General features: G+C 47.6%; 1 protein-coding gene across 2 annotated transcripts in view; it reads right to left on the reverse strand.

Moving 5' to 3' along the window:
* Window positions 1-1,536: 1,536 nt before the first annotated feature.
* The window catches only part of SLC9A8 (solute carrier family 9, subfamily A (NHE8, cation proton antiporter 8), member 8), an 86,346-nt gene continuing 60,227 nt past the window's right edge, over window positions 1,537-27,655 (reverse strand). For both annotated transcript variants that reach the window (XM_006839191.1, XM_006839192.1), the window contains 8 exons: window positions 25,323-25,461; window positions 23,435-23,540; window positions 15,363-15,479; window positions 12,350-12,432; window positions 6,863-6,974; window positions 4,436-4,656; window positions 2,545-2,691; window positions 1,537-1,644 (listed from right to left, as the gene is read on the reverse strand). In XM_006839191.1, the coding sequence (XP_006839254.1) occupies window positions 1,537-1,644; window positions 2,545-2,691; window positions 4,436-4,656; window positions 6,863-6,974; window positions 12,350-12,432; window positions 15,363-15,479; window positions 23,435-23,540; window positions 25,323-25,461 (1,033 nt within the window). The remainder of the gene's footprint in view (window positions 1,645-2,544; window positions 2,692-4,435; window positions 4,657-6,862; window positions 6,975-12,349; window positions 12,433-15,362; window positions 15,480-23,434; window positions 23,541-25,322; window positions 25,462-27,655) is intronic.

Genomic DNA, 27,655 nt, shown 5'->3' on the forward strand with positions numbered 1-27,655 from the left:
TGAACTTAAGGAGAAGGGCAAGTATCAGTGACAGGGGTGCAGTCTTACATAGAGAGCATGAGGCTTGGAGGGTCCTTCAGTTAGTCCCTCCTGACACCCAGAGCCAGACCACCTGAGGCAGAAGAGATGGAGATGTAGTCACAACTGACCCACTCCAGCCCCAGAGAGAGCCAAGGACAAACATGTGAAGGATAAAACCTCCCAGAGTGCTGACGTGGGCCAATCCCACGGTATCAGCTGTGACTTAGAGCCACATGTGGACCCTTGTCACCACCTGCAGGTGGGCAGATCAAGCAGCTGTGAGGCTTGTTGAAGGCAGGTGAGGAGAGGGTGGCATTCAGTGGCTCCATCCCATCTGGACACTGCTCTACACTGACCATGACCTGGGAGGTAGGACCAGGGGACTGGAAGGGTGGGTGAGTGACAGACAGAGTGTGAGAGTATGTGTAAGTACTTGTTACCGAGGACTGGGGGAGCAGCAGTGACTTGGGGGGTTAAAGGTGAGGTTCTAGCTGCAGATGACTTAGGCCACTAAGATCCCAGTGGCAGTGGAAAGGCTAAGCCCCAGGCACAGGCTCCTGCCAAGGGCTTTGTTGAGTTGGAACCCAGCTTGGGGATGATTGGGACCTGAGATGATAGGTAACTTGGAGGGAAGAAGAGGAAGAAATCCTCGATTAGCAAAACAGGTGACGGCAGGTAAGTGGTGGGCAGATACCCTGAGCTCGGGAAAAGGACTTCCAGTTGGACAAACAAGAACAATCAGGTAGGGGGCCAACTGCAGCTGGGGAGGGGTTGGGGTGAGGTTAGTAATCGCTGGGCTCACTACTTTGTAAAAGTGCAAGATTTTGAACTGACTTGAAAGCAGCTGCAGGCCTGCATGAGCCCTGTACCTCTAGCTTTTTCCTCTAGAGGGCACTCAGACCCCGCACTAGGCTCACTCCTCCAACCCAGGGCTGCAGCTTCCAGAAAGGTCTGTGCCGTGGGTGGAGCCAGTGTAAACATTCACAGAGAAGGGCCCCAGCTGCCTGGCCCCAGTGAGACCACCTGCCAGGTGCCAGTCAGTAAAATGAAAAAGGTCACTTGGCTTTCCTTGTTGAGGTTTCTAGGTCCTGCCACGGAAGTTACACTTGCTGCTGCCAGGGCCCAAGACACGATTACTCTGAGGAGATGGCACCGGGCTCCTGGCCCTGCTGGTGTGGGTGACCGTCCACGAGGAAGGTGCCTGCTCCCAGGCACCTGGGTCTGATACCTGGTGGGCGCCATCACAGGGCTCTCCTCTCAGCACCCAGGCCTGCTGGTGATTACCTGTCCTGGCTGCTGAAGCAGAAGGAAATGTTTTACCTGGGACGTGTCACCCAATGGGTTGGCCAGGAAGTGCCTCTGAGAGCAGAGTCTGGCTCTGTGAGGGTGGGGAGAGGATGCTCTCTTCAGACCAGCCTGAGGATGACTCTGCCACCTGACTCACCAGCTCTTCAGAAACTGCTTTCAGTGACCTGCTGGGTGGGAACAGGAGGGCAGCGGAGGGCAGCGTGCAGGTCAGAGCAGCTCCTGCTCATCGTCCTCGGAGCCCGAGGGGCCCTGGCGCACCTCCTCATACCACTTGTTGGTGAGGGTCTTCATCTGGATGCGTCCGTGATGGAGATCCTGGGGCAGAGACACAATCAAGTCCTTGCCACAGTCTTGGGGTCAGTGCCAAGGAGGGGTGGGGAGGCGGCTTGTACTGTGTGTGCACTCACTCATGTGCCAGGGCAAATGGCCAGGGCAAATGGCCACAGGCAGTTTCAAAGTGCTCACCAGCTCAGCTAGCTGGGAGTTCTCTTTGTAGAGGTGGAGAGAACAGGAGCTGTCACTGAAAACTAGACAAGTAGGAGACTACATGGTGTGATGTTAGTGACGGACGTGCTTGTGGACCCAGACAGACTTGGACTCCATTCCTGTTTAGCTGTGTAACCTTGGGTGGGCTATTTCACCTCTCTGGGCCTGTCTTCCAGCTATCTAGAGCTCAGAGCTGCATCCACTGCCCAGGCTGTTGGGGGTGTGAGATGAAGGAACCAGGGAGGACGTCTGTGGTGGAGGGCCTGGTTCTGATGTGAAGGGATGTGGTAAGGGGCGGCCGGCATGAGCCCCAACCCCACTGCCGACAAGTTATTCCGCACTACCCCTCCCTGCCTCTATATGGGGCAGGCTCAACAAAGAGGCCCAAGCTCACGCCTGTCCCCCGAGGCAAGCTGTGCCAGGAAGGACAGAACTTGAGTCCCCAGTCTGGGCCATTGCCCGAGGCCCAGCATGGCTGAAAGGCCAGACACTAGACAAGTCCTCAGCTCAGTCTCATAGCTAATCATCTAGGAAAACCGAGCACTCCATACGGCTGCTGCCCGGGAAAAACAGCAGATGTGGAATCCCAGCAGATTCAGCCCTTGGAGCTGGGCGAGCGCCAGGTGGGAGATGGGGACTGTCTAGCTGCCCCCTCCAAACACAGCACAAAGCCTCCCCACCCCCACCTGGCCCCTGTGGGGTGCAGGCCCATGGGCCTTCAGAACCCACCTCCTGGGTCAGCCTCCGTGTGAAGAAGGGGTTCAGGTACTTAACGTCCAGCCACATGAAGCCTTTGAGGTCCTGCCGCCGGATGTAGTGGGCCTCGTACTCCTCCTCTGTGAGCTCGGACAGGTGCTCCGCCTCAATAGTGTTGCCCTGAGGTGAGGGGCAGGGGTCAGCCAGGCTTCAGGTGGGCATGTCCCAGAGCCTTGCTCCAGTCCCCCCAACCCTCTGGCTGCCAGTGGTCCCAACCCCAGCTGCACTGGAGAATCAGAGTCTGAGGGCAGCCAAGTCCCTCCTAGGAGTCCCCAGGGAGGCAGGGAGGTTTGTGACAATATCAACAGACCCCTTCTAGTGTGGTGCAAGAATTCTGGGAGGAGGCGCGGGGCTGCTTTGTAAACTCTGCAGGTGGCTCTAGGGGTCCCTAGGACTGGACCGGCACAATTAACAAGGGAGGCACATTGACCTCGTGGGCCTGTGGCTCAAGCAGTAATGGTGCTTGGCTCTGGGCAGGTGTTTGCTGATAGGGGAGGGAAGGGAGGAAATCCAAGTAGGAGCAGGGCGGGGTGGAGCGTTGGTCTGGAGGTAGATATCAGTGCTCCAGACCCAGCATTTCCACCAGGCTGCAGGGCCCACGGACGGCAGCCGGTCTGCTGCTCTCAGCCAGTGAGTGTGTGCAGTCCACTGGACTCTCTTGGGAGGTCCTCCACTGTGGAGGGTGACGGCGGGAGAGTGGAGTGGAGGGCGGGGTGTTTTCATGTAGCACCAGAATCACCAGCAAGGTTCATGCACACAGACTGCTGGGCCCACCCGTGTAGCTCCTGCTTTCGCCGACCTGGGCTGCGTCTGAGCACTGGCATTTCAACCGGCTTTCAGGGGCTGCTGTTGGTCCAGGGCCCGTTAGACACCACTGAGGATGTGGTGGTGCAGGCCAAATGCCTCTCTGGGCCTCAGTGTTCTGGCCTGCAGAATGGGGGTGAGGAGGACAGCTGCCTCCACCGTTACCAAGATGATTGGACAGTCTAGGTGCCTGCAGCCTAGAAGATGCTGACAAATAGCAGACAGCCCGGTTCCACTGGAGCCTCAGACACCTTGATGGAGGCAGCACTTGGCAATTTGTTAGAAACCAAGTCCTTCTGGAGGTCACCCCTGGGGGTAGCCCTGCAGCTTGTGGTCACTGACCCCTCCAGTCCAGTGTCTGACACACAAGGCTGAGGACCACGATGCTGGAGCATTGGTTACAAACAGGGAAGTGGAGGGTGAGGGGAGACACTTGAGCTGGATAGTCTGGAGTGTGACCTGCCAGTTTCCTGCCAACACCCCTGCTCCGTGGGGCGAGGCCAGGGTAGCATATGGACTCCTGTGCTTTCCACTATGACTGATGCTACTGATGGTCTCAAGTGGGAAAGGTGTCTCTGTGGGACTGTGCAGGTATGCAGAAAGGAGCCAGGCCAGCGTTGCGGGGAGTTGGGGGGGTGGGGGGCAGTAAGGCAGGGCAGCATGAAGCTGATGAGTTTCTGCCTCCACTTAGGCTTGGCTGTGCCCTGAGCACTTCCCACAGTCACGGCAAACCACAGTCCACTCAGGCCAAGGAATGGTGGGCCCACGGGCTATGTGGTTAATGGCAGGGAGGAGTCCAACCAACCCCTTCTAGCCCAGGCCACCGTGCAGATGCTGTGCGCGTGAGTTTGGGGTCAGCCTGCCCCAGGGAACCCACCCCAGAGAGCCCACAGCCTCCAGGGCCCCAGGGAGCCTGCCTCAGTGAGGCCACCCCAGAGAGCCAGGCTTCCCCACTCCAGCTCCCTCCCCAGCATGTGTCCATGTCTGTGTGTGTGTATGTGTGTGGGCTGGGTACCTCTCTCCACTCCCCCATGTGTGTGCCCAGCCCCCCAGCACTCACCATCTTCTCTGTCTTACTGAGGTTGACGTCCTTCTTGCTCCTGCGGCGCGCCTTGGCATCCTCGATGTCCATGAGGCGGATGAGGGGCATGGTGCTACCGCCCAGCAGCAGGATGGTGAAGAGCACGATGATGATGGTGGTGGTGCCGATGAGCTGCCGCTTCTCCATGGGCTCCAGGTCCAGGTGTAGGCTCAGGGCATAGGGGATGGCCCCCCGCAGGCCTGTGGGCACAGGGAGCCAGTAAGAGGGAGGCAGCCGCTGCAGCCCACCGTCCTATGAGCCCTGGTTCTTCCTGAGGGGCAGGCGCTGGGGTATGAGGGAGAGGAGGGCTGCTCACCCAACTATGAGGCAGCCAGTGGAACCGCCTCAGTGGCACTTAACAACAACATCTGTGGGACGGTGTGCCGGTCACTGTGCTGTGCTTCATGTGCACAATCACATTTGACCGTCACAGGAAATTCTGTCAAGCAGGCATAATTACTCTCCACAACACACACCTGGGGATACCAGGTTGAACGGCTCAAGCACCCACCAGGACCACAGAGATCACTCAGGGATGAGGACTACCCACACACTAGGTGTCTCCTGTGGGGTGAGCGGCTGCTGAGGTCCACAACATCACCTGGTCCCCCAGCAAAGCTACTGCTGGATTTAGGGGTAGGAGCTATGGCTGAGATACAGCACTTTGCTCTGTGAGACACTCTCAGGATGACTGGGAGCCTCAGTGGAGGGGAATAAGGCCAGCCCACCCTCATGGCCCTTCCAAAGTGCCTGTTAGAAGAGACACCACACCAGTGTCTGGAAAGACTGGGAGGGCGGGCACTGCATATGGGACAGGATCTCCTGTCATGATGGGAAGGGGCTGTGAGCAGGAGACCCCAGCATGCCCATCAGAGCCCAGGAGAAAGGCTGGTGTGGATGCAGGATGCAGGTGAGCACTGATGAGGTCAAGCCTGCGACTATGAAAAGGACCCTGGCAGCAGGGAAGTGGTGTGACAGACTGCTTGTGGGAAGGGAAGGCTGGGCAGGGAGCTCAGCTGTCTCACACAGGAGACAACTGGGTCTCCACTTGGAGATTTTCAAGGTCTTGAAGCCAAAGAGAAAATGGTGGCGATTTAGAAAATTTATTTTTTACAGTATTTTTTTTTACTGGCAGTACGTAGTGAGCTTCTCTTACTATACACACACATACACACACACACGGAGTTATTTATTTTTTCTAACAACACCTTTTGAAAGAGGAGAGAAATCCGAGACAAACCTAGCGATTTTCTGTTGGAGAATAGAACAGCTTTATAAAGCACGGTCCTCTATCCCGGCCCACACGGAAATACTTTTATGATAAGACTGGAACAAGTCCTAAAGAGCGCTATGTATTGCCCAGAAGTGAATTTAAAGATGTCCAGTTCTTGACGAGCCCCAAGTCTTGGAAATCATTTCCATCCTTTAAAATGTAGAGGAATGGTAGGTGAACCTTTCACATCAATGGTGGTGGGTGGTTGTGTGCTGTGGAGTCGGTTCTGACTCATAGCTACCCTGCACAGGGTTTCCGAGGCTGTAGATCTTTACAGGAGCAGAAAGCTTCATCTTTCTCCCGTGGAACAGCTGGTAGTCACGAACTGCTGACCCTGAGGTTAGCAGCCCGACTTGTAACCACCACGCCACCAGAGCTCCTTCACATCAATTGGAAACTTTTTAAGTTTTAAGTATGAGAACTTGGTTACTGAATGAAAAAAGATCCACATCTAGTTCTCTGCACAGAATGGTTCACACTTGGCACCCATTTGGCTTTGAGCACTTTATCCTGGAAGGCATGAAGGTAAGCTTGGAGCCCATCAAGCCTCATCCCGGATGCACCCTTAGTACTCTGAGCCAATTCTTTCCTGTGAGTCTAAATGTCCTTGATCCGCACGCAGGCCCAGGACATCCACTTCACAGAGCTGCTGGGAGCGGTACTGTCTGCCGAGGGCAGAACCCAGGGCCAGCTGTGCACTCACCAAACCAAACCCACTGCTGTCCAGGCAACTCAATTCACTGTGATTCTGTAGGAGAGAGGAGAACGGCCCCGTAGGGTTTCCAAGGCTGTCAATCTTTACAGAAGCAGAGCTGAGTGGCTGCTGGGTTCAAATGGCCGACCTTTCGGTTAGCAGCTGCGGCTGAACCACTGCACCCCCACGGCTTCTCTGCTTTAGAACTGTCCAGAGCTGCCTGACTCACAGCAACTCACGCTAACTTGGTTCCGGCTCACAGCGACTCTGTAGAGGGTCAGCATTCCTGTGCTTATCCTACAGCACCACACCAGTTAAACAGGAGCTTTTTATTATTTTCAGGTTATGAGGCAAATTCATTTTCAAAGGGCTCTGGCAGGTAGCCACACGTTCTGTGTGGTGTATTCTCTTTATACACTTTATTTAAAGTTCAACTTACCACTAAACCACATGATGAACATCATCTTCGGTGTGATTTTATGATCACGGAAGAAATTCAGGAGGTAGGAGAGGGGGAAAATGTTCACCGCTCTGCCAAACAGGACAAGCACCTGTGAAAAGCAAGAGAGCTAGCTTCAGACGGGCAGAGCTCAGGTGGTTCAGGGGAAGCTTGTGGCCGCAACCGCAGCTCTTGGAACTGCATGGTGCAGCACGCCCTCCCTCCTAAGCGGGCAGCGAGCACAAGGCTGGTCAGAGACGGGCCCGGGGTGTGGCTGAGGGTGCCCTTTCTGTCTGGGAGAGGAGACAGCTTTGTACAAGAAGGTCCAGTAAAAGTCAGAAAAGAGGCAAGGGCAGGTTACCCAGTAACGAAGGTAAGCAAAGACTTGCTTGTGCTTACTAATTTGTAGTGAACAGTTTCCCATATTTTCCACTACAGATTAGTAAGTAAGCAAAAGTAAACCCATGCTTACCTTGCTTACTGGGAAACTCTGTCCCTGTCAGGGATTACAAATATGAAGAGAGGCCGTGATTCTGTAGGAAGGTGCCGTGGGGTTGGGAGAGAGACAGATACCAACCCAAACTGGAAGCAGAGCCTCTGATGCGATGAAAAAGTTCACTACAGATAAGCACAAATTAACCCTGCTTACCTGGATTATTGGCTAGTCCGCACTGCAGACGGTATCCATGACTGCGTTGGCAGTGGCAATGGGACCAAGCCCAATGCTGAGAGAGCAGACAGATACCTCCAGAGATAACTGAGGGCACACTGGCCTCACCCGAAGGCGCTCTGCCCAGGGGCAGGCCAGCCTGGAAGGACAGACAAGGTGTGTCTGCCTCTTTGGGAGCTTCTCAGGGAGTGTCGGGAGACTGAGGAAGCCCGTGTTCTCTGAGCAGAAGCAGCAGCCCCGTCAGGGCTCTGAAAGGCCCCGCACCCCCTTGTTTTGTCAGTTGCTGTGGCTTCTGGTGCCTGTTAAGGACTAAATTATGTCCTCTCCCTGTCTCCTAACCTCTTTGCCTGGCCTTATAATCCCATTTGGTTATGGGCCTTCTTGGTTACGTTAATGATACAGTGGTGTTGTTATGTGCCATGGACTTGGTTCTGACTCATAGCAACCCTGTACAGGGTTTCCGAGGCTGTAAATCTTTATGGGAGCAGAATGCCTCATCTCTCTCCCATGGAACAGTGGGGTAGGGTGGGAATATTGCCGCTGTTAAGGCTGTGAAATTCTTTGGTTTGGTCCTGACAAGGCAACCGCAGTTCTACCATCACATTGTTGTTAGTACGTGCTGACGAGTCAGTTCTGACCCATAGGGACTCTGTATAGGGTTTCGGAGGAGTGGCTGGCTAGTGAGCTTGAACAGCCCACCTTGTGGTTCAAACCCATCACATTAGGGGTGCGATGATTGACCAAATGTGGTGGTTGGTTATGTGCTGTGGAGTTGGTGCCAACTCATAGAGACCCTCTACAGGGTTTCTGAGGCTGTAGATCTTTATGGGAGCAGAAAGTCTCATCTTCTCATATGGAACAGCTGGTAGTTTAAAACTTTGGACCTTAAGGTTAGTAGGCCCATTTGTCACCACTATGCCACCAGAGCTCCTTTTGACCAAATATAGCACGCTAATTTTTAAGTTGATCATTTTATATGGCCTGCGGATGATATAATAAATTTTGGCAGATAAGAAGGTTCTCCCACCCCTGCAGCAAGGTACCTTATGTTTGAAGCCTCTGAGAGAGGAAGGAAGCAGAGATGGGAGAGAGAGGGGCCAGGCCACGTGAAGACTGCTGAGGAGCAGACGCCAGAAAGAGACAAGGGCCTTTCCCCAGGAGCGGACCCAGAGAGCCTTCCCCTACAGCTGGTACCCAGACCAGACTCCTAGCCTCCTGTGAGAAAATGAGTTCGTTAAAGGTACCCACTTGTGGTGTTTCTGATACTAAAACAGTGCCTAACCATCTCCAAAGGCACGCTGGTCTTAACAAGAAATGGCTTTATGTAAAATGTAAATTCTATCTAAGGGGATTCTTAGAACTATTTATTCTTGGCACGATCAACAGACATTTATTAGTTCAGAAAAAAAATGAGATGAAATAAGTAGAACAGCAAACAACATCATCAGCCTGGGTTTGTCCACAGGATGACGTTAGCGCACAGTCAAGGATACCCCAGTTCCATCTTGGGAAGAGCACACAGTAGTTACTCCCTCTTTGGGTTAAATACTAATCGGACAGTCATGTCCAGTGTCTAAATAGCATGTACAGAGAGCTGGCAGGAGAAGGGGTAATGAAATGGTAAGAGGAAGTACTGAAAAGTGGTAGGCCAGCTGTAGGCAATGGGCATCATTTATTGCCTCTTTTCAGAGTGGGATAGATTTACTGGTGCCACACAACAGCCCTTCGTCCGTGACCTCACTAAGATAGTGTTGGGTTTCTTCAGAGGGCAATCATTTATCCCTAAAGCACAGTTTACCTTGTGTACATTGTTGTTGTTGTGAAGTGCTGTTGAGTTGGTTCCGATTCATACAATTAGAACTACTTATTAATCTGCTTTCACTTCTCCATGTTGGTTTTGACTATAACTAAGTAGAAAAGAAGACTACACAGATGTACACCCTCTGGGCTCAAAGTCTGTTCTTTTAATCAGCACGGATTGAGTGCGCTTAGGACGGCGTGCCTTATAAGTCACAGCTCTGGACTGCTAACCACAAGGTTGATGGTTCAAACCCACCAGCAGCTCCTTGGAGACCCCATACAGGGTCACTGCGTCATAACTGAGGCAACGGCACTAACCACCACCACCACACATTGTGTGCTAAGATGACGTGCTAAGCACTTTACAGACATTATCTTGTGAAATTGAAATCCTCACAGCGGTCTTGTAAAATGTGTGTTATTGTCCCCATTTTATAGACAAGGACACTGACACAGAGAAGTTAAAAGTCTGGTCCACGTTGACAAGAAGTGGTGGGGCCGTCTCAAATCTGGCTCAGGTGCAAGAGCCCCTGCTCTGCACCTGGCAGGCACTCTAACTGGTCTGAAAAGTACAGGCCACTCTGTAACTATGCTCAGGGGAAACTGAGGTATCACCCTAGATGTCCTCTCATCTTCCTTTCTCCCAGTCAATCCCACTGAAATCCAATCTTTCATTCCCACACTTGTCTTTCAGGTTTGACCAAATGTTGCTCCTTTCACCCAGCAACCATGCCACACACAGATTAACTTCCTGCAAAAGACGTTTGCTGCCAATCTCTCGTCCTGAAACCCAAGTGTGGAGAACAGGCAGACAATGGGGAAGAAGAGCAGTGGATTTCTGGCCACGGAGGTGGATGTGTCCACATTGCCAGGGGAAACATTTGTTTTCTTAGGGGTTCTTATCTTCTCTCTGCTTCAGTCTCCCCGCATGCCAAGTAGGTCACCTCACTGGTTTGGCCATGATAGAGGACAGGGCTTGAAAAAAACAAACACTGGGTCTCTTCCAATAGTGGGATTCTGCTTAATGGCGTTAGCAATAAAAGTTAACTGAGTTCAGAGTGAGCGGGGAAGGCAGAATCCTCACTGAGTAGTTTCCAACTTGTCTAGATGAGTCAGGTGAAAGGAGATAGAGATAGGGTTCATTTGATCTAATAGTAAGTGTTATCATGACTAACTGTGATCATCACAATTGTAAAGGTAGCAGATGTGTGACAAAAAAGGGGGAGTGGTTAATCTTTCATCCCAGGAACAGAGGACCAATCAAGAGAGAAGAGCATGAACAGAATGTGTGGGACCCTAACCAGAGAAGCAGCGACACCAGAGACAGAGGAAGAGGTGATGCACAGAGAGACAGATCTGAGGACTCTAGACTCATGGAAAGAGAAAGGCTTGTGCTGACAGGTAGGGGGCTGGTTTGCAAAATGTGTCCTTTGGTTGTTTAAATGACTATATATCCCTGTGTGTTTTTGTGTACATCAAAAAAGGGGATTGTAATCATTACAGTGAAACAAGATGCAATTGGTTGAATGCAAAACTGATTCTACTGTGTAGACTATCACTCAATTCACAATACACGCTTTAAACAAAAACCTGACTGATGAACTGTGATAGCTCAACAATATGGTGTGCTTGCTGAGTGCCGTAAGTGAACTGAGGACAGAGACAGACAGACAGAGACCAAAGGAGAGCCGCAGCTAGCAATCAGCAGCAGGGCCTGCAGGAGATGGACATACGTGAGCGGGGACGGAGGAGGGACGCTGCCAAGGGCCTTGAGCACACCAGGCTTAATGTGCAATGTCAGGACCCATGAAGGTCCCACATGTCTGAGAGCACTAGACCTTTTTTTTTAAAAAATTATAAAATGTGAAACATTTACGTCCCCACCATTTCTAAAAGAGATCTGATTTTACTACAAATGATTAAACTTTTACTTTTCCCTTTTTAAAGGTATATTTTAATGTCTTCTACTACCCCCCCGCCCCCCATTCCCTAGTCCAATTAGAGCATTGTTTCCCAAACCTTCTTGATAAGAATCATCTGGACAGGTCCCTGAACCGGTTCATTCTGGTTTGACATCCCCTTCCCCCACCCCCCACTGAGAATTTTGCCTTTCCACTCCAGATATACTGAATCGGAGCCTATAGTTTTTTACGTAGATCTAAGAATCATCTAAGGAGCTCTGGTAGTGTAGTGGTTATGAATCGGGCTGCTAACCTCAACGTCAGCAGTTTGAAACTACCAGCTGCTCTGCAGGAGAAAGATGAGGCTTTCTGCTCCCGTAAAGATTTACAGCCTTGGAAACCCTGTACAGGGGTCGCTATGAGTTGGAACCGACTCCATGGTACTTAACAACAACAACAACAACAACAACAAGAATCATCGGGGACCTTGTTAAACTAGATTCTGATGCAGTCTCCCTCGGGTGGAAATGTAGATGAACTGGTTTGAGGGCTGGCATCTGGAAAGGTAGCTCTAGGTGAGTGTCGGTGGCAATCTTTAAACGAGTGCCCCAGGTCATACTTATAGATAGACACAATAGGGGAGAAGTACATCAAAAAGTAAGCTTGTTCATTATAAACTCGCCAGAAAAAAGTAGAAAAAAAACCCAGTCATTTCCACATCTGGCTGCAAGTTCTCTATGTAGTTTCTTTGTTCCTGGGCATAATGTTTTGACATGAGCTGATCATTTACAGATCCCATTTTAAAACCTGCTTTTGCCATCTAACATAAAAACACATAAAACTTGTACATTTTTAAGAAGACCATAACATTCCAGGCCATTGAAAATTAAAAAACAAATAAAAATCCTTTTCCAGGGATAGTTACTCGTTTAATTCCATTCCTACCCCACCCCTTATTGTATGTTTGTGATTTTTCAACAACACACACATTAAACAGAAGAATGTCTATGTAGCTGTTGACTTGGAACAGTAAACAGTTACATAAATGAATTAAGAACACGTGGTTATTAATCTACAAAGAAGTAATTAAATTAAAAAAACAAGGAAAATACTTACTATGCACCAGATGACAAAGGAAATTTCAAACTTGTGAGGGAAACTAAAAATGGACAGGCCAAGAAATGCAAACACACATGTTTCTGAAACAAATCAAAGAATGGATTATTCAGCCCCAACTATTTTTGCCCCCAATATTGTAGTGCTAAGCTGATAAGCAAGCCAACATTCAGAAGTAAATCAGAATTTATTACAACACTTTGCTTATTTTCTGGAAAATCGTACAATCAATGCATTGGACAAACTTGTACTGAGATTCTCTTATTCCCTTCTACCATACAAAGCAACAAATTCCCGGTCTTCAGAATCTCATTTAATGAAACAAGTGTCAAATAGTTATGCAAACAAACGCTATCGCACCCAGAGAAGATGATAAATACATGAATCTGTCCATTGACTGAACACAGTGATTAGCGAGGATCCCGACTGTGGTAAAGTGGCAAAACCCAGAACTAATGACTGCAGACGCCACAGGGTGACCATGAAAAGGGCCTTTTGTTAACTTTCTTGCCAGAGCAGACAGAACCAAGTGACTGAGTCATCACCCACGCCTGCCAGGTTTAGAACAGGGCTTACACTCAGGAAGAGGTGCGTTTATGTAACTTTGCAGGAAGAGTTACATTTCCACTTCTTGGCTCCAGGCTGCACGCCAGAGTCTGACATTGACTTTGATTGTATATGTGGCCACTTGTGTATTTCAAGAAAAGGCACCTTTTAAATTTCCAACACCACGCTCCTGGCTTAAACAGTGACATTCCCCAGAATAATTAAACAACTAGAGTGAAGACAAAGACTGTATTTTACAATAGTTAAAGCTCATAAGATGGTGAGGCTGTTTACAACATTTCAACAGTTTTTTTTTTTTTTTCAAATGTCTATCCTTTTAAGACAAGTTCACAAATGGGATTGTGTATTTTCTCTTCTCCTCCTCAAATTTTTCTCTTATCTCATAAATATTTTTGAGATCTTCCAAACTAGCACATTCAGAACACATTCAGATTGAGTTTATGCATTTCCCTGGCAACATAAATTTGATTAGACAGGTAATTTATCCAATTCTGGATAAATGGACATTTAGACTATGCCTGATTCTGATATTAGAACTATAACAAGCAACCCTTTACATAGGGAAATTCCTGCTGAGGGACTTGTTGGGTCAAAGAGCATATTCAGACAGACGTTACCAAGGACTCTCCAACAGGATGGTACCAACCCACGGCCCCATCAGCAGGGCCTGCTTTCCACACGCTGTGTCAAAAGCGAGTATGTCATGACTCAAAATTTACCAATCTGATGGGTTTTAAAAAAAGGCTTTGATGGCTGCTTTGTTGAACATTTCTTTAATTGTGAAGGTCAGAGTCAGAACCTTTAATTGTGGCTTTAAAAAAAATGTATTTTAAAATCCTATTTTGTTATTGTTGAGACAGTAGAACACACAGCACTTCATCAGTTTCTGCACGTAAGTTCAGTGGCACGGATTGTACCCCATCTCCACCCTGCTTTTCTGAGCTGTCCCTCCCCGACTGACATAAACTCATGGCTCCATCTAATCTTCAGAGTTGCTGTTGTCTATCTGACATACAGATAATTCTTAAAGGAGCGAAATGCTCAAGGCAGACATTCTTTGCTAAAATATTATTTGGCTTTAAGAAGATTTCAGGAGAAAGTTTTGGTTTAAGGTTTAAAGATGATCTCAGGGCAACAGTTTTGGGAGTTCATTCAGCATCTACGGCTCTTCATAATCTGAATTCCATTGTTGTTGTTGTTAAGTGCCATTGAGTCGGTTCCGACCCATAGCGACCCTGTACAGGGTTTCTGAGGGTGTAAATCCTTACGGGAGTAGAAAGCCTCTTCTTTCTCCCGCGGAGCGGCTGGTAGTTTCGAACTGCTGACCTTAAGATTCGCAGCCCGATTCGTAACCACTACGCTACCAGAGCTCCTTTAGCCATGCCTTTTTGAGAGGGCTATGCTGAAAAAACATCCACTAGACCAAGAATGGAGTCCTGGTGTGGTACGGCAGGATAAGCATGTGACCTCAAGGCCAGTTTGAACCACAAGGCCGACGGTTCAAACTCACCAGCCGCTCCTTGGAAACCCCATACAGGGTTGCTATGAGTCGAAATTGACTCGACAGCACTTAACAACAGACTAAGAATGAAGAGACCTGGCATCCAGACTCACCCCTTAGCCTGGAGCCTGTGGGCAGGTCATTTTACTTCTTGAATTTAAACTTCCTTGTCTGCAGAGGGGGGCCTGCCTCCTCAGGCATAACAGTGGGAAATGAGTGCTCCAGAATTGGGCAAGTCCCTGAGATGTCAGGTGATGCTTGGTGCTGACGGCTGGGACACAGCCCCTTAGGGACCAGCTTAAAGAGAGTCTGAGGGTGCTTCCTTCACTTCCAAGTATAAACTGGGGAATAGAAACATGCGTGGGTGCGCCGTGGGAGGAAGCAGTGTAAGAGCATGCCTAAGAACTCAGAAAGAAATTGTTTACAGAAAAAGTTATCGTGATGTATCTGACCTCAACGAATGACACAGCTAATGGGAAATTCTCCAAGTTTATGTCCTCGTGGAGCGTTTGGGAACCCATGTTCTGTGAACGAGTTTGGGAAACGCTCCATCTTCTCTCAGAAATTCCCACACACACTTGTATGCTGGTACTGAGAATTCTATAGTTCATAAATTTAGGATGCTTTATTTAACCCAACAGTTCCCAGTTTTTTTTTTTCACTTAACCTTCATAAATATGTCACTTTAATACAATAAAAATGCATGCTTTTCAAATGTTCCTAATTAGCAGTTCTTACTGTTTCTGGTTTTAATCGTAGACCTCTGTCTACTGTCCCATTGATTAGGCATTAGGTTTATTTTATGGGGTTTCAAAGCCAGAGGAACACACAAAAGATACAGGAGAGATGGAGGTGGCTCTGAGGAGTTCTGCTGCCTGCTCAGCCAGGGGAAATCCTAGCAAAGGGCAGGAAACAAGGCTAGCGCCGGGCAGAGGAAGCACTCACCGCACAAGAAGGCCACGGTCCGCAGAGTTTGCTGCATGAGGATCTGGGTGACCGGGGAGAGGTTATGGTGTGTGTAATGGGACATCACGATGCCGGAGAACAGGATGGCCATGATGCCTAAAGAGGGCATGGGGGCAAAGGGCACAAACATAAACAGCAGGGAAGCCCACAAATCACACTTCCTGGAGTATTAACGTGTTTTATAAAAAAGGAGACAGGAGTGATGCCCGAGCTCTCCCAGGGACTTCACAGGAATGCCAAGGACTCCTTCTCTTTGGCACCTTAGTTACCGGCTGAGTGATCTTGGAACAAGTGACTTTCTCTCTCCAAGCCTTGGTTTTCCTATCTGTTTAGTGGGACTAATATTAGTTCACACTCAAAGAACTGTCAGAATGGAAAGTGAAGATAAGTCACATCAAGGGCCCCTCCCTGACAGTCACCCAGGGGTGGAAGGGAGGCAGGCAAACCACACGCTCTTGGGGCAGAAATGGAGCGTTAAGAGTCTGAGAATGGAGAATAGGTGATTTTTATGTACTTGTCTACATTTTTCCTTAATTTTGAATTTTCCTATAATCATCATGTGTTACTTTTGCAATACAAAAAGAGATGTACTTTTCAGAAAAGGTAATGTATCTTCTTGTCAAAGCCCTTCACAAGAGTACCTACTAGAGGTTCTTTGCTAACTCAGGATTTGAACCTCAACTTTTGTCTACTGCCCGCCCCTCCAATCCCTCTAGTTAACACTTTACATAGGTTTCCTCAGGATAGCGAGAGAGAAAGGGACCATTTCCTGTAAAGAAGCTGAAAATTTCTGAAGAGCCATCAAATATGACTTGTAAGTCAAACTTTCATAAGCAAAATTTGCCTCTCTTCCACCGTTTTCCACTTAATAATGCAAGCTTCAAAAAGTTCATGGACAACTGGAATGAAAAGACAGTGTAAATTTCCCACGAACTTTTTGAAGCCCCCTCATCTAAGCGGGTAAAAATCACAGCACTGCATCAGAGACACTTCAACTGCTAAACTTACTAACAGCACCGGACAAAACAGAGACCATACTACTTACTAAAAATCACAGCACTGCATCAGAGACACTTCAACTGCTAAACTTACTAACAGCACCGGACAAAACAGAGACACACTACTTACTAGTCTTCGTACCAGCCAGTCGACACTGGTTTTAGTAACAATGGCAGTTGGGACATTTTCTCTTGTTCTTGTTGTTGAGTGGGGGCACAAAGCCATCACCAGGCTTCTGTGCATGCACAGGGACTATAAACCCACTGGAAAAACTTATATTTAGATGGCATAACTCTGACCTTGGAGTAAAAGTCAACCCAAGGGGAATCTGAGCCATGTTTAAGTAGTAACACAAATTTCCTTCCACCCAGATTCTTGCCCTGCACACAGTGAGGCCCTCGACAGCACACAGGAGTCCTCCACATAAAACAGCCACTCCAGACGGCCAAGGACTCCAGGAAGTAAGGTCTGACAGTGGGCTGTGGACTGAACCTTTGGGAAACCCACTGTCAGGGCCTTGAGAGCTTCCTGCCACCCAGGTCTGTCCACCAAGGAAGCCGGCACAGAAGGAGCTAGGTTGGCTCCTTAGTCAGTTCATTAGACACCTTCCCAATGGTTTATGCAAAGTGCTAGCTATATCGCCGTATCTTGATCCATCTTGCAAACCCATTCTCCAACCCCAAACACCCCATCCTCTGTGCCTCACAGTGACAGAGTCTGCCCTCAGCACCGCATGTTTACTAAACTGTGTCTGCTGAGGACAAGGACTTGAGTCTTTAGAACCTGAGGGCAAAGTGGCCCTCACAAATGGCTTGAATGAACCATAAAAAAAAGCCTACAATGGATACAACCAGAACAATGACTCTGAGAATACTAACATTTACTGATAAGGATTAGGGAGACAGTTTAATTTTTGTTTTCTGAAATCAGGACATTTTTTGGGGTGAAAGGCGGTGTTAAGAGAGTAAACTTGGGGGTGTTGAGGGTAAATGAGGATGTGCGGGCACCCCGCAGTAACAGCAGCTCCTACCGCCCTTGCCGTCTCCCTAACACCGGCTCCCTTCAATTCTCACATCTCACAACCACACTAGGTTGACACTTTTATGATTTCTTACTAGATGAGGAAGTAGTGGGGGCTCAGAGTGGCTAGGTCTGTTGTCTGGGGTCACAAAGCTAATGAGAGGGTGAGTGGGATTTAAACTCAGGTCTGTCCAGTTACACAGCCCCACTTCTTAACCACTGCGTCCCAAACATGTGGCTGCAGGTAAATGATTCATGGGAGTGATGGGACTCACTCTCTACCAGACTTCTGTGGTCGTCAGAAAACAGGGAGTAAAAGTACCACCTTGCCTGCCTTCGTCCTTGTACGGTGGGGTTTGGAGGGTCCACACACACACACCAGGGCTATCCTACAATGCTTCTGAAAACCCTGCATGCCCATGGTCACACAGACCACTGTGACAAATACTCCTGAAGATGCAGTGTGGATAAAGACAGCCCTATAACCTACAGCAGAGGTCCCCAAGGAAATGAAATCAGTGTAAAAGAAAACTACCACTCTGATAAACGCTCTCTGATAAAAAAATAGAAATAAACAGCTTCCTATCAGGGAAGGACTGTGATTCCTCAAGGGTGGTGGGGAAGGGAGGAATACATGAAATGCATGTCCCACCTGGGACTCAGCTTCCGGCAGAGATGAGGAGACTGATGCGGGAACACGGCTCACTAAACCCCGAGGGGAGTCAGTGAGTGAGTTCTGGGATCTACAGTAGAGGCCCTTGTACCTGGAAAGGACCGGTCTGCACACGTGAAACAGCCACTAACAAGCAAGTCCCCACGCTCACAGGGAAGAGTTTGTGTTTCTACCAGCAAGCATGTGGGGCGAGGGGTTGTTGTTGCTGTTGTTAAGTGCCATTGAATCTGTTCTGACCCATAGCGACCCTGTAGAGGGTTTCCGAGGAGCAGCTGGTGAGCTTGAACCGCCGACCTTGCAGTTCAAATGCCTTTGCAGTCTGGCGCCTTAAACCACAGCGCCACACCAGGCGAGGGGTAGGGTCCTCGGAAGGACACTACTTTGGTGCTACTCTGGAACCTCCCTGTTGTTGTTAAGTGCCCTCGAGTCGGTCCTGACTCATATTGACCCTGTATAGAGTTTCTGAGGCTTTAAATTTTTTCAGGAGCAGAAAGCCTCATTTTTCCCATGGAACAGCTGAAGGAACTTGAACCATGGACCTTGTGGTTCGCAGTCCAGTGCTTATCATACGGAGCCACCACGTTCCCTAACAAAGCTTAACAGCAAGCCTCAAAAGGATAAAACCATTCCAAGAAACTTAGATGCCACATACCAGAACAAAGACCGGAAGAACTAAGGAATACAGCAAACTCTCCCACCTAACAGTACACAGTGCCCAATGAATGGCATCCACTTAAAAAATTAAATCTCTTCCACAAATGGGTGCTTGGATAACAATAAATTTCTGTGCACAAATGAATGAAGTTGGACTCTTGCCTTACTTACATCACATCATCATATATAAAAGTGAACTCAAATGGATGAATGTCTTAGAAGAGCTACAACCATAAAGCTCTTAGAAGAAAACAGAGGGGTAAAATCTTTTGGTTTTGGTGATGGATTCCTGGACACACCACCAAGGGCATGAGCAACAAAAGAAACACTGGATTAACTGGACTTCATCAAACATTTAAAGACATTTGTGCATCGAAAACCATTACCAAGAAATGAAAAGACAACCTGCAGAATGGGAGAAAATATTCACCAATCCTGTATCTTATATAAAAAAAAGATCAATATCTAGAACTCTTACAACTCAACTACAGAAAACCCCAACAACCCAATTACAATAATGGATAAAGGACTTGAATAGATACTTCTCCCAAGAAGACACACAAATGGCCAATAAGTACATGAAAAAACGCTCAACATCGTTAGTCAACAGGGAAATGTGAATCTAAACCACAGTGAGATGTCACTCCCAGTAGGATGGTTATTATGAAAATAACAAGCGTTGGCGAGGATGTGGAGAAACCAGAACCCTCATGCGGTGCTGGGGGAATGTAAAAGGGTGCACCTGCTGTGGAAAACAGTGTGGCGGTTCCTGAAAAAGCTAAACACAGAACTGCCACATGCCCGGAAATTCTATTCCTAGGTATACAGTCCAAAGAATAGAAAGCAGAGACTCAGACAGACACTTGTACAGCAATGTGCATAATATGTTTCACAATAGCCAAAAGGTAAAAACAACTCAAATATCCACCAACAAATAAAGGGTAAGCAAAATGAGGTCTATCCATTAAAATGGAACATGAAACCCACTGCTGTGGAGTAGGTTCTGATTCATAGCAACCTGACAAACAGACTAGAATGGCCCCGTAGGGTGCTGGGAGCAGTCCATCTTTACAGAGACAGACAGCTACATCTTTCTCCTATGGAGTGGTGGGAGGGTTCGAACTGCCAACTTACAGCTAGCAGTCAAGCGCTTTAACCACAGTGCCAACAGTTCCCTAGTGGAATATTGTTGCTGTTGTTAAGTGTCATAGAGTTGGTTCCGACTCATAGGAACCCTATATAGGATTTCCGAGGAGCAGCTGGTGAGTTTGAACTGCTGACCTTGTGGTTTGCAGTCCAGGGCTGATCCTACAGCATCACACTCAGCTGCAAAACAAAATGAAACAAAACAAAAAGGATGCAATTCTGAAACAACATGAACCAACCATGAAACCATTAATGCTAAGTGAAATAAACCAGATACAAAAGGTCAGATATTGTATGATTCAACATAAGAAATAATCTAGAATAGGCAAATTCAGAGAGTCAGAAAGAAGATTAGAGGCTACCAGGGGCTGAGTGGAGGGGAGAGTGGTAAACTACTACTTAATGGGTGCAGTTTCTGTTTGGAGTGATTGATGAAAACGTAGACATTGTGAATGTAATTAATGCCACTAAATGGTACACAGAGAAATAGCTAAAACAACAAATTTGATGTTATATATACTTTACCACAGTAACATAACATTTTAAAAAAATAGGAAAGCAAAGAAGCAGGAAACTCTGACCCATAAGCAGAAATAAAATTAATTAGTAGAAATGGATATAGAATTGACAGACTTGATGAAATTAGCAAAACAAGGACCTTAAAACGGCTCTTATCAATGGGTAGAGGCTGGGATCTTGAAAACTCATGAGCAGCCATCTAAGATGCAACTATTGGTCTCTCCCTGTTTTCATCCTGAGTTATGAAAACTGAAAACGCTTGGGAACAATTTGTCCAATGGACTAATGGCCCAAGTGACCAGCAGTTTCCATGACCCTGAGACCAGAAGAACAAGATGGTGCCCGGCTATCAAGACCAACTGCTCTGAGAGGGATCAAATTTGAAGGTCCTGGAAGGTGGGAGTAAACACAGAACACAACTCAAAATCATAAAACAGACTGGGCTGACTGGTCAGATAGAGACTGCTGCTGAGACTGTGGCCTTTGATCCTTCTGGAACGGAACTCATCCTTATGGTTCAATTTTCAGCCAAGGAATAGATAGGTCAACACTAGTGAGGTGTATACACTATACAATGAAATGGTCAACCATTCAAGGGCAAAATGACAGCATTTACCAAAGGACATAATTCAGAAGGCTTGGGAAAGGAGGGGGAGTGGAAATAGGAAACATGAGGAGGAAGTGGGGTACGTGACATTACAGAGAATGGACTGCAATCACTGTGATGGAACCAAGTGTATGATTTGTTGAATGTGAAACTGATTATCTGCTCTGTTAGACCTTCACTCAATTCACATAAAAAAAGTTTAAAAAAAAAAAAACACACAACAAAAACAAGCAACCAAAAAACCAACCAGGACATGTGTAACTCAAAATGAAATAAATCAAGCAAATGGCTCTAACTGTATGAACAATAATTAACAAAGCCACAGAGGTGGCTGTGGGGAGAAGAGAATGACAAGGACCTGTGGAATGCTCTAGACAAGGCGAAAAGAGCAACATAGCTAGACAGAAGGGCTGGAATTAGTAAGAGTGCTTTCAATTGGGTAAATATCTAGCAATTCTGGAACTACTTTCTGTTTATACTGGACTACAACAAAAAAAGTATACTGATTGAGGATCATTAGAGCCACAGTTTCTCTGTATTCGAGAAAGAAGATATATTTATATATACATATGTATAAAGCACCTTCAAGTCTGTATAGAGTTTCTGAGGAACAACTGGTGAGTCAGAATCGCCAACCTTGGTCGAGTGCTTATCCTACAATGTCACCAGGACTATGTATATATGGAGTCCTGGGGTGGCGCTGGATTGCAAAGTTGGTTTGAACTGCAAGGTCAGTGGTTCAAGCTTACCAGCTGCTCCTCGAAAACCCTACACAGGGTCGCTATGGGTTGGAACAAACTCAGTGGCATTCAACAACAACCACCACAAATATATATTATGTAAAACCAGAATTTTTTAAAAAGGAAACAAAAAAGAACAGATCTTTTTAAGTATGCGCCTACACTTAAGAACACAGAGGAAAACGTGAACAAAATAGAGAAAGAAATGAAAAGACATAAAAATGACCGAGAGGGAATGTGTGAGGTGAACAATACAATGCCTGAAACAAAGAATACACTGGCTGGGATTAACAGGAGATTCGGCAGGATCAGTGGACTTGAACTATAGAACCTAACCAAAAGAAAGCTTAGAAAAACTCCCCCCCCCCCCACACACACACAAAAAGGACAGAGCATTATTTGGGACAACAGTATGCTATGATAACAGGAGCAACTGGAGTCCCAATAAGAGAGAAGATAGAGACACAACGACACAGAGCTTAAAGAAATGCATAAAAACTTACAAAATATGATGAAAACGAGAAGCCCACATTAACTTTCAATCCAAGAAGCTCAACAAACCACAGACACACTTTAAAGACAACCACACCAAGCAAGGCAGAATCAAATTGCTACCCCGCGTAGTGTAGTGGAACCGAGTCAAGCTGCTAACCTCGAGGTCAGCAGTTTGAAATTACCAACCTTCTTTCAGGAGAAAAATGAGGCTTTACAGCCTTGGAAATCCTATGCAAGGTCGCTGGGTTGGAACCGACTTCACGGCACATAACCACCACCACCCCATGTCATGACAGCTAAATTTTACAAACACTGAAGTTAGTGTTGGTGAGAGTGTGAAATGACTGGAGCTCTCAGGAACACTCTGGTGGCAAAATGGCAAGATCACTCTGGAAAAGAGTTGGCGGTGTCTTATACTCACTGCACGACGCAGTCATCTCATGCCTACATATGAACCAATGTTCCTGGCTGAATTCTGGGAATACCCCAAATATCCTTCAAACGGTGAATGGCTAAGTGTAGCATGGTACAGTAAGAACATCTAAACTATGAATATGTGCACCGATACATCTTAAAAACAGCAGGAAAAGTGAAAGAAATGACACACACAAAAGGCTGCATACTCTGCTTTCACTATCCGGCATGCTGGGAAATGCAAACTCCAGTGACCGAACACAGGCCCTGGGGCAACCAGAGAGGGCACAGGGAACGGTTTGGGGGACGGAAATGTTTTAATTCTTGACTGTGGTGACAGCCATTTGATGGTACACATTTGTCAAAACTCATGGAACTACACTTACACTGAGTGTACAGATTTTGGGTAAATTATACCCTAACCAAATGAATACAAAAGAACCTGGAGCAGAGATGAAAGGATCTGTTCCAATATTGTTTTTTGTCCAAAACTACCTCTGCAGGACCGTCACTCAAGGAAGGGGGTCAGACACTGAAGGCCAACTTCCTGCTCAGCTACTCCCCGCTCTCGTGGAAGAGAGTAGAGTCAATATTCCAGATGTCCTCCATTTCCAGGCCAATGTCCAATCCAGATATTTCCTCAGAGAGCCGATGAAACCCTGTTACTGCTTAAACTCTCCTGGGGTTTGTCTCCGTCTCCTGCAATAGTGGCCTGAGGGAGACCGCCTCTTTTACCAGGCAGGACAACACGCCACCAGCACCGCACATCACGGCTGCCACTTACCCGAGAGGGAGATTCCTTCTGCAAGCCCGTAAGGCAGATACGCAAAAATGATCATCATGCCAAACTCCAAGGAAGGTGTTTTCCTCAAATCAATGTGCTTTAACACGTGAACGACAGTTGTCAAGGAAAGAGAATCTAGGGACAGTTGGCGAGAGATCAAAGGAAGTCACAAAACTGCTACCCCTGGGTCTAGAAAGTTTTAGAACCCCAAGATTACAGCTGAAAATTCATCATCATTGATGGTTTTCTCTGTTGGGAGGTTGATGTCACAAGATGGGGAAAAGTAATCTCCTGAGGGAAAGATGTGTTATGTTTGTGGGAGGGGAGGAGGGTGTGGAGACAGAAGATGAAAATCAACTCATTAAAAAATGCTGAAGCTGGGAGTGTCCTGGGGCTGCGGGCAGCCCCCACTGCCAGACTCCTTCCACTGCCAGACTCCTTCCAAGGCTTTGTCATTCTCAATTGTGCCCCTACCTAGGCATCTGCATAAGTCACTAATGGATTTCCATCTTGGTTCCAGAACTCTGAGGGGGTTCAATGCCCCATCAAACGACCTCCTTTCCTGTTTCTGGAGATTGCTACTCTGAACCTGAGAAAGGGGTCTATCGTCATTACCCTAAACACTGTTCCCAGATCACTGCAATTCACCACCCACTGAATTAGCATCACTGCAACTGTTGTTGTTGTTATCCACAAGGTTTTCAGTGGCTAACCATTCAGAAATGGTCTACCTCTCCTTCCTAGGCTGTCTTAGTCTGGAAGCTCAGATGAAACCTGTCCACCATGGGTGACACTGTTGGTATTTTAAATATCAGTAGGACACCTTCCAACCTTCCAGAATCACAGCATTACACAAGCCACCACAGTACGACAAACTGACAGGCGAGTGGTAACCTTTCATTACAATTGTTGTTGTTGTTAGGTGCCGCTGAATTGCTTCTGACCCATAGCGACCTTGTATAGGGCTTCCGAGGAGCAGCTGGTGAGCTTGAACTGCCAACCCTGTGGTTCAAGCTGACTTTGCAGTCCAGCGCATTAACCCACAGCGCCACCCCAGGACTCCTTCATGACAATAGATGATCTTTTACATAGATTTCTTTTTCCTCCAGGAAAAGGTAAATATGGAGGGAATTACTGAAAGTAATCTCTAGTATTTTAGTTACTGGAACAGTAAGAGAAACTGTAGACCAACTCCATAGGGCTTTTAGGATTCTGGACAAAGGAGTGGATATAACCAGGCAGAGCGCCTCCTCTGGCCATCGGAACAACCCACTGCTTGAGCAGGAGACTCAGGTGGTGGGTGCTCAGACAAGAGGGCTGGGGCCGGTTCCTAGTTTAAACAGGAGAGTTTTCCACAGCCACAGAGGTGGTACTGGCCTCAACAAGTCTCTTTGCTTCTCTGGCTGGGGATGCTCCTAGGTGGTTAAGCAACAAAATCAGGCAAATATGTCCCAAGGAGCTCATTTTTTCACAGATCCCTCTCCAACCCTTCCCAAGAAACACTTTCCGTGTGGTCAAGATTTTCTCAACTTGACATTTCCAAAGTCAATGATCTTCCACTTTTCTGAAGTTGAAAATGAGATGACAGGGAATGAAAGTCACCTGAATGAGGCCCTCAGGCTTGGGAACTGGGAAACCCCGAGTCACAGCTGACAGCTAACAATGTATAAATATGGATTTTAAGCTTAGAAAAGTGACATCACACAGTCCACATAAACTGAAAGTCTTTAGGTTCAATGAAAGTGTTCTCCCAAACCAACATCCTCCTTCAGGCAAAACCTTAGACTATAGGGAGGCTCTTTCAGGAACAGAAAAAGTCTAGAGAAGGAAGGAGTCAGGAATAATCTACTCTGCTGCCGCGTATGTGCCCATCACTTTAAAAGGATATTAATGCAGAAATTAAGCCAGTGAGCGTGCCAAGAGCTGCTGAGCCAAAGAACATTTTGAGGAAGTAGCCAAGGGCTTGTAAAAACGTCTGCCACCCACTGACATCTGACATATTTTTTCTTGTTAAGCCTTCAGCTGTGCTAGGAATTAAAAGAAAAACAGAAAGAAGTTAAAATGTTATAGACAAAGTTATTGAGAAATGAACTTAGACCTCAAAACTTACTTTCTTGCTTGTTCTCTCATTTATCTGTTCATTCATTCATCCCATCATTCAATCAATCTGCCAAAATCTTTACTTGTTCACCTGTTTTGTTCCAGGTATTGCATTCCTAGTTGGGGGTTCAGAGGGCAAAGTATCTGCCTTCAAGGGGCTCCCTCCGGTCTAATTAGGGAAAAAACACATGGCAAGCAATAATGATAATCAGTGGGGTTGGGGGAGGGCAAGGGGCTGTGAGAACAAAACAGGGGCTCTAACTCAAAGTGGGGAATGATGGGGGAGAGGGTCATGAAGTTTCTTGATGCACTGTGGACATGAAGAGTTAACCAGGTGAGGAAAGGAGTGAAAGTGTCCAGGCAGAGGGAAGAGCATGTGCAAAGGTAAGTAGGCAGGGAGCCCAAGGGTAGATAAAGCACATTCTGGAAACATTCTTGTACATAGGTGTAGACAGAACACAGGAAACAGGTCCATGCTAGGTGGAGTGGAGAAAGAGGGGAGGAGGAGAGAATGACATCAAAGCGAGAGAAGCAGGCAGCCAGTGGCAGGGTCTGGCAAAGCTTCTGATGAACCAAGGTGAGGGGTTAGTATTCCATTCCTAGGGCCCTGGTGAGTCCATGGGATGCGTTTCTGGTGCAGGAATCCTGTGAAAAAATCTGAAACTGAGCCTATGATCTGAAGTCAGATTAGCAAGAAGAAATGACACTGGGTACCAGGCTGAGAGGGTGGATTTGGGAGGCAGAGAATTGAGGGGACACGGTAACAGAACAGAGAAAAAGGTCAGAAGCAATTGCATTGAACTGTTGGTGTTATCCTCAAAGGGAAACTGGAAGTTTAGTCTCCTTAAATATCTTCCTCCTACCATCCAACCCTGGTGTGGCGCTGTGGGTTAATGTGCCAGACTGCAAAGCCGTTTGAATTGCAAGGTTGGCAGTTCAAGCTCACCAGCTGCTCCTTGAAAACCCTATACAGGGTCGCTCGCTATGGGTGGGAACCATCTCAATGGCACTTCACAACAACAACCATACAACCCTCCCACTTTGTTCTCTCTGTTGCTCCCCTCTGGTCTGAGGGTGGGTGCCACCTTCTCTCTCCCTAGACACATATTTAGTCTTCGTATAGGTGCTGGGTGGCACCCTGGTTAGTGCTCGGCTGCTGACCAAAAGGTCGGCTCTATGGGAGAAGGATACAGCGGTCTGGTTCCATAACGATGAAGGACAGTCTTAGAAATCCTCTCGGGCAGTTCTACTCTGCCCGCTAGGGCCACGGTGAGTCAGAACCGGCAGCGGGAACAGGCTAGTCTTCCTATGACCCGCCCATTCTCCATTCAGCCTTTTTCATGGCTTATCTCATTAGATTCCTGGCCTGTTCAAAACCCACTAATGGCCTTCGTTCAACTGGCTTCCAAGAGGCAGCCTAGTTCTGACCTGGCCCCCTTCCCATTGCACCTCTCTGCTTTTCTCTCCTGGTTCAGGGCAGGGGCCCCTGTGGGTCCTCTTTCACTCTTCCCTGGCCCCTTCCTCAGAGTCATCAGCTTTGACCCCTTTACACAGGTCAGCCCCACGGAGAGGCCCTCCTGGCATCTGACTTGTGAAATTCACAGAGTGTGAAAGCCATCATGAGTTCATCCATGAGGACCAAGATTGACCATCTTGTTCACGGCTCCTGCAGCAGCTAGCAGGCACACAAATACATTTTGCTGGATCAGTAAATGAAACAGGAAGAGGAGTGAGCAGTGGTAATTCTGTTTCAGTAGTCAGTGTGCCAGGAATTAGTCATTTCATGACAGGATAATCTCTCAGAAAAGGGCAGCTAGGTCAACTTCAGAAAGTCCTGCAGATGACCCCTCTCAGGTATTCATAGCTCAAAATCATAAAATGAGGGTTCTGAGAAGTTCTGCCAAAAAAATAAATCTAGCTCTGTTTAAACTCAAGTTTTCCAAACTCATCTGAGTGCACCCTGTCCCCTCTCCCCTCTCATTCCCAACAGAGCACAGCCGGACACCGCACCATCAGCGATGCTGGAAGCCACCAGCACGCACAGGGGTCTGACTTGAACAAAGGACAAGGTCAATGTCAGAGGCCAGCCCGAAGACAGTAACCTGACAGGGACACCAAAGT

This window comes from Chrysochloris asiatica, unplaced genomic scaffold (genome assembly GCF_000296735.1).
Source record: "Chrysochloris asiatica unplaced genomic scaffold, ChrAsi1.0 scaffold00023, whole genome shotgun sequence".
Lineage (NCBI taxonomy): Eukaryota > Metazoa > Chordata > Mammalia > Afrosoricida > Chrysochloridae > Chrysochloris > Chrysochloris asiatica.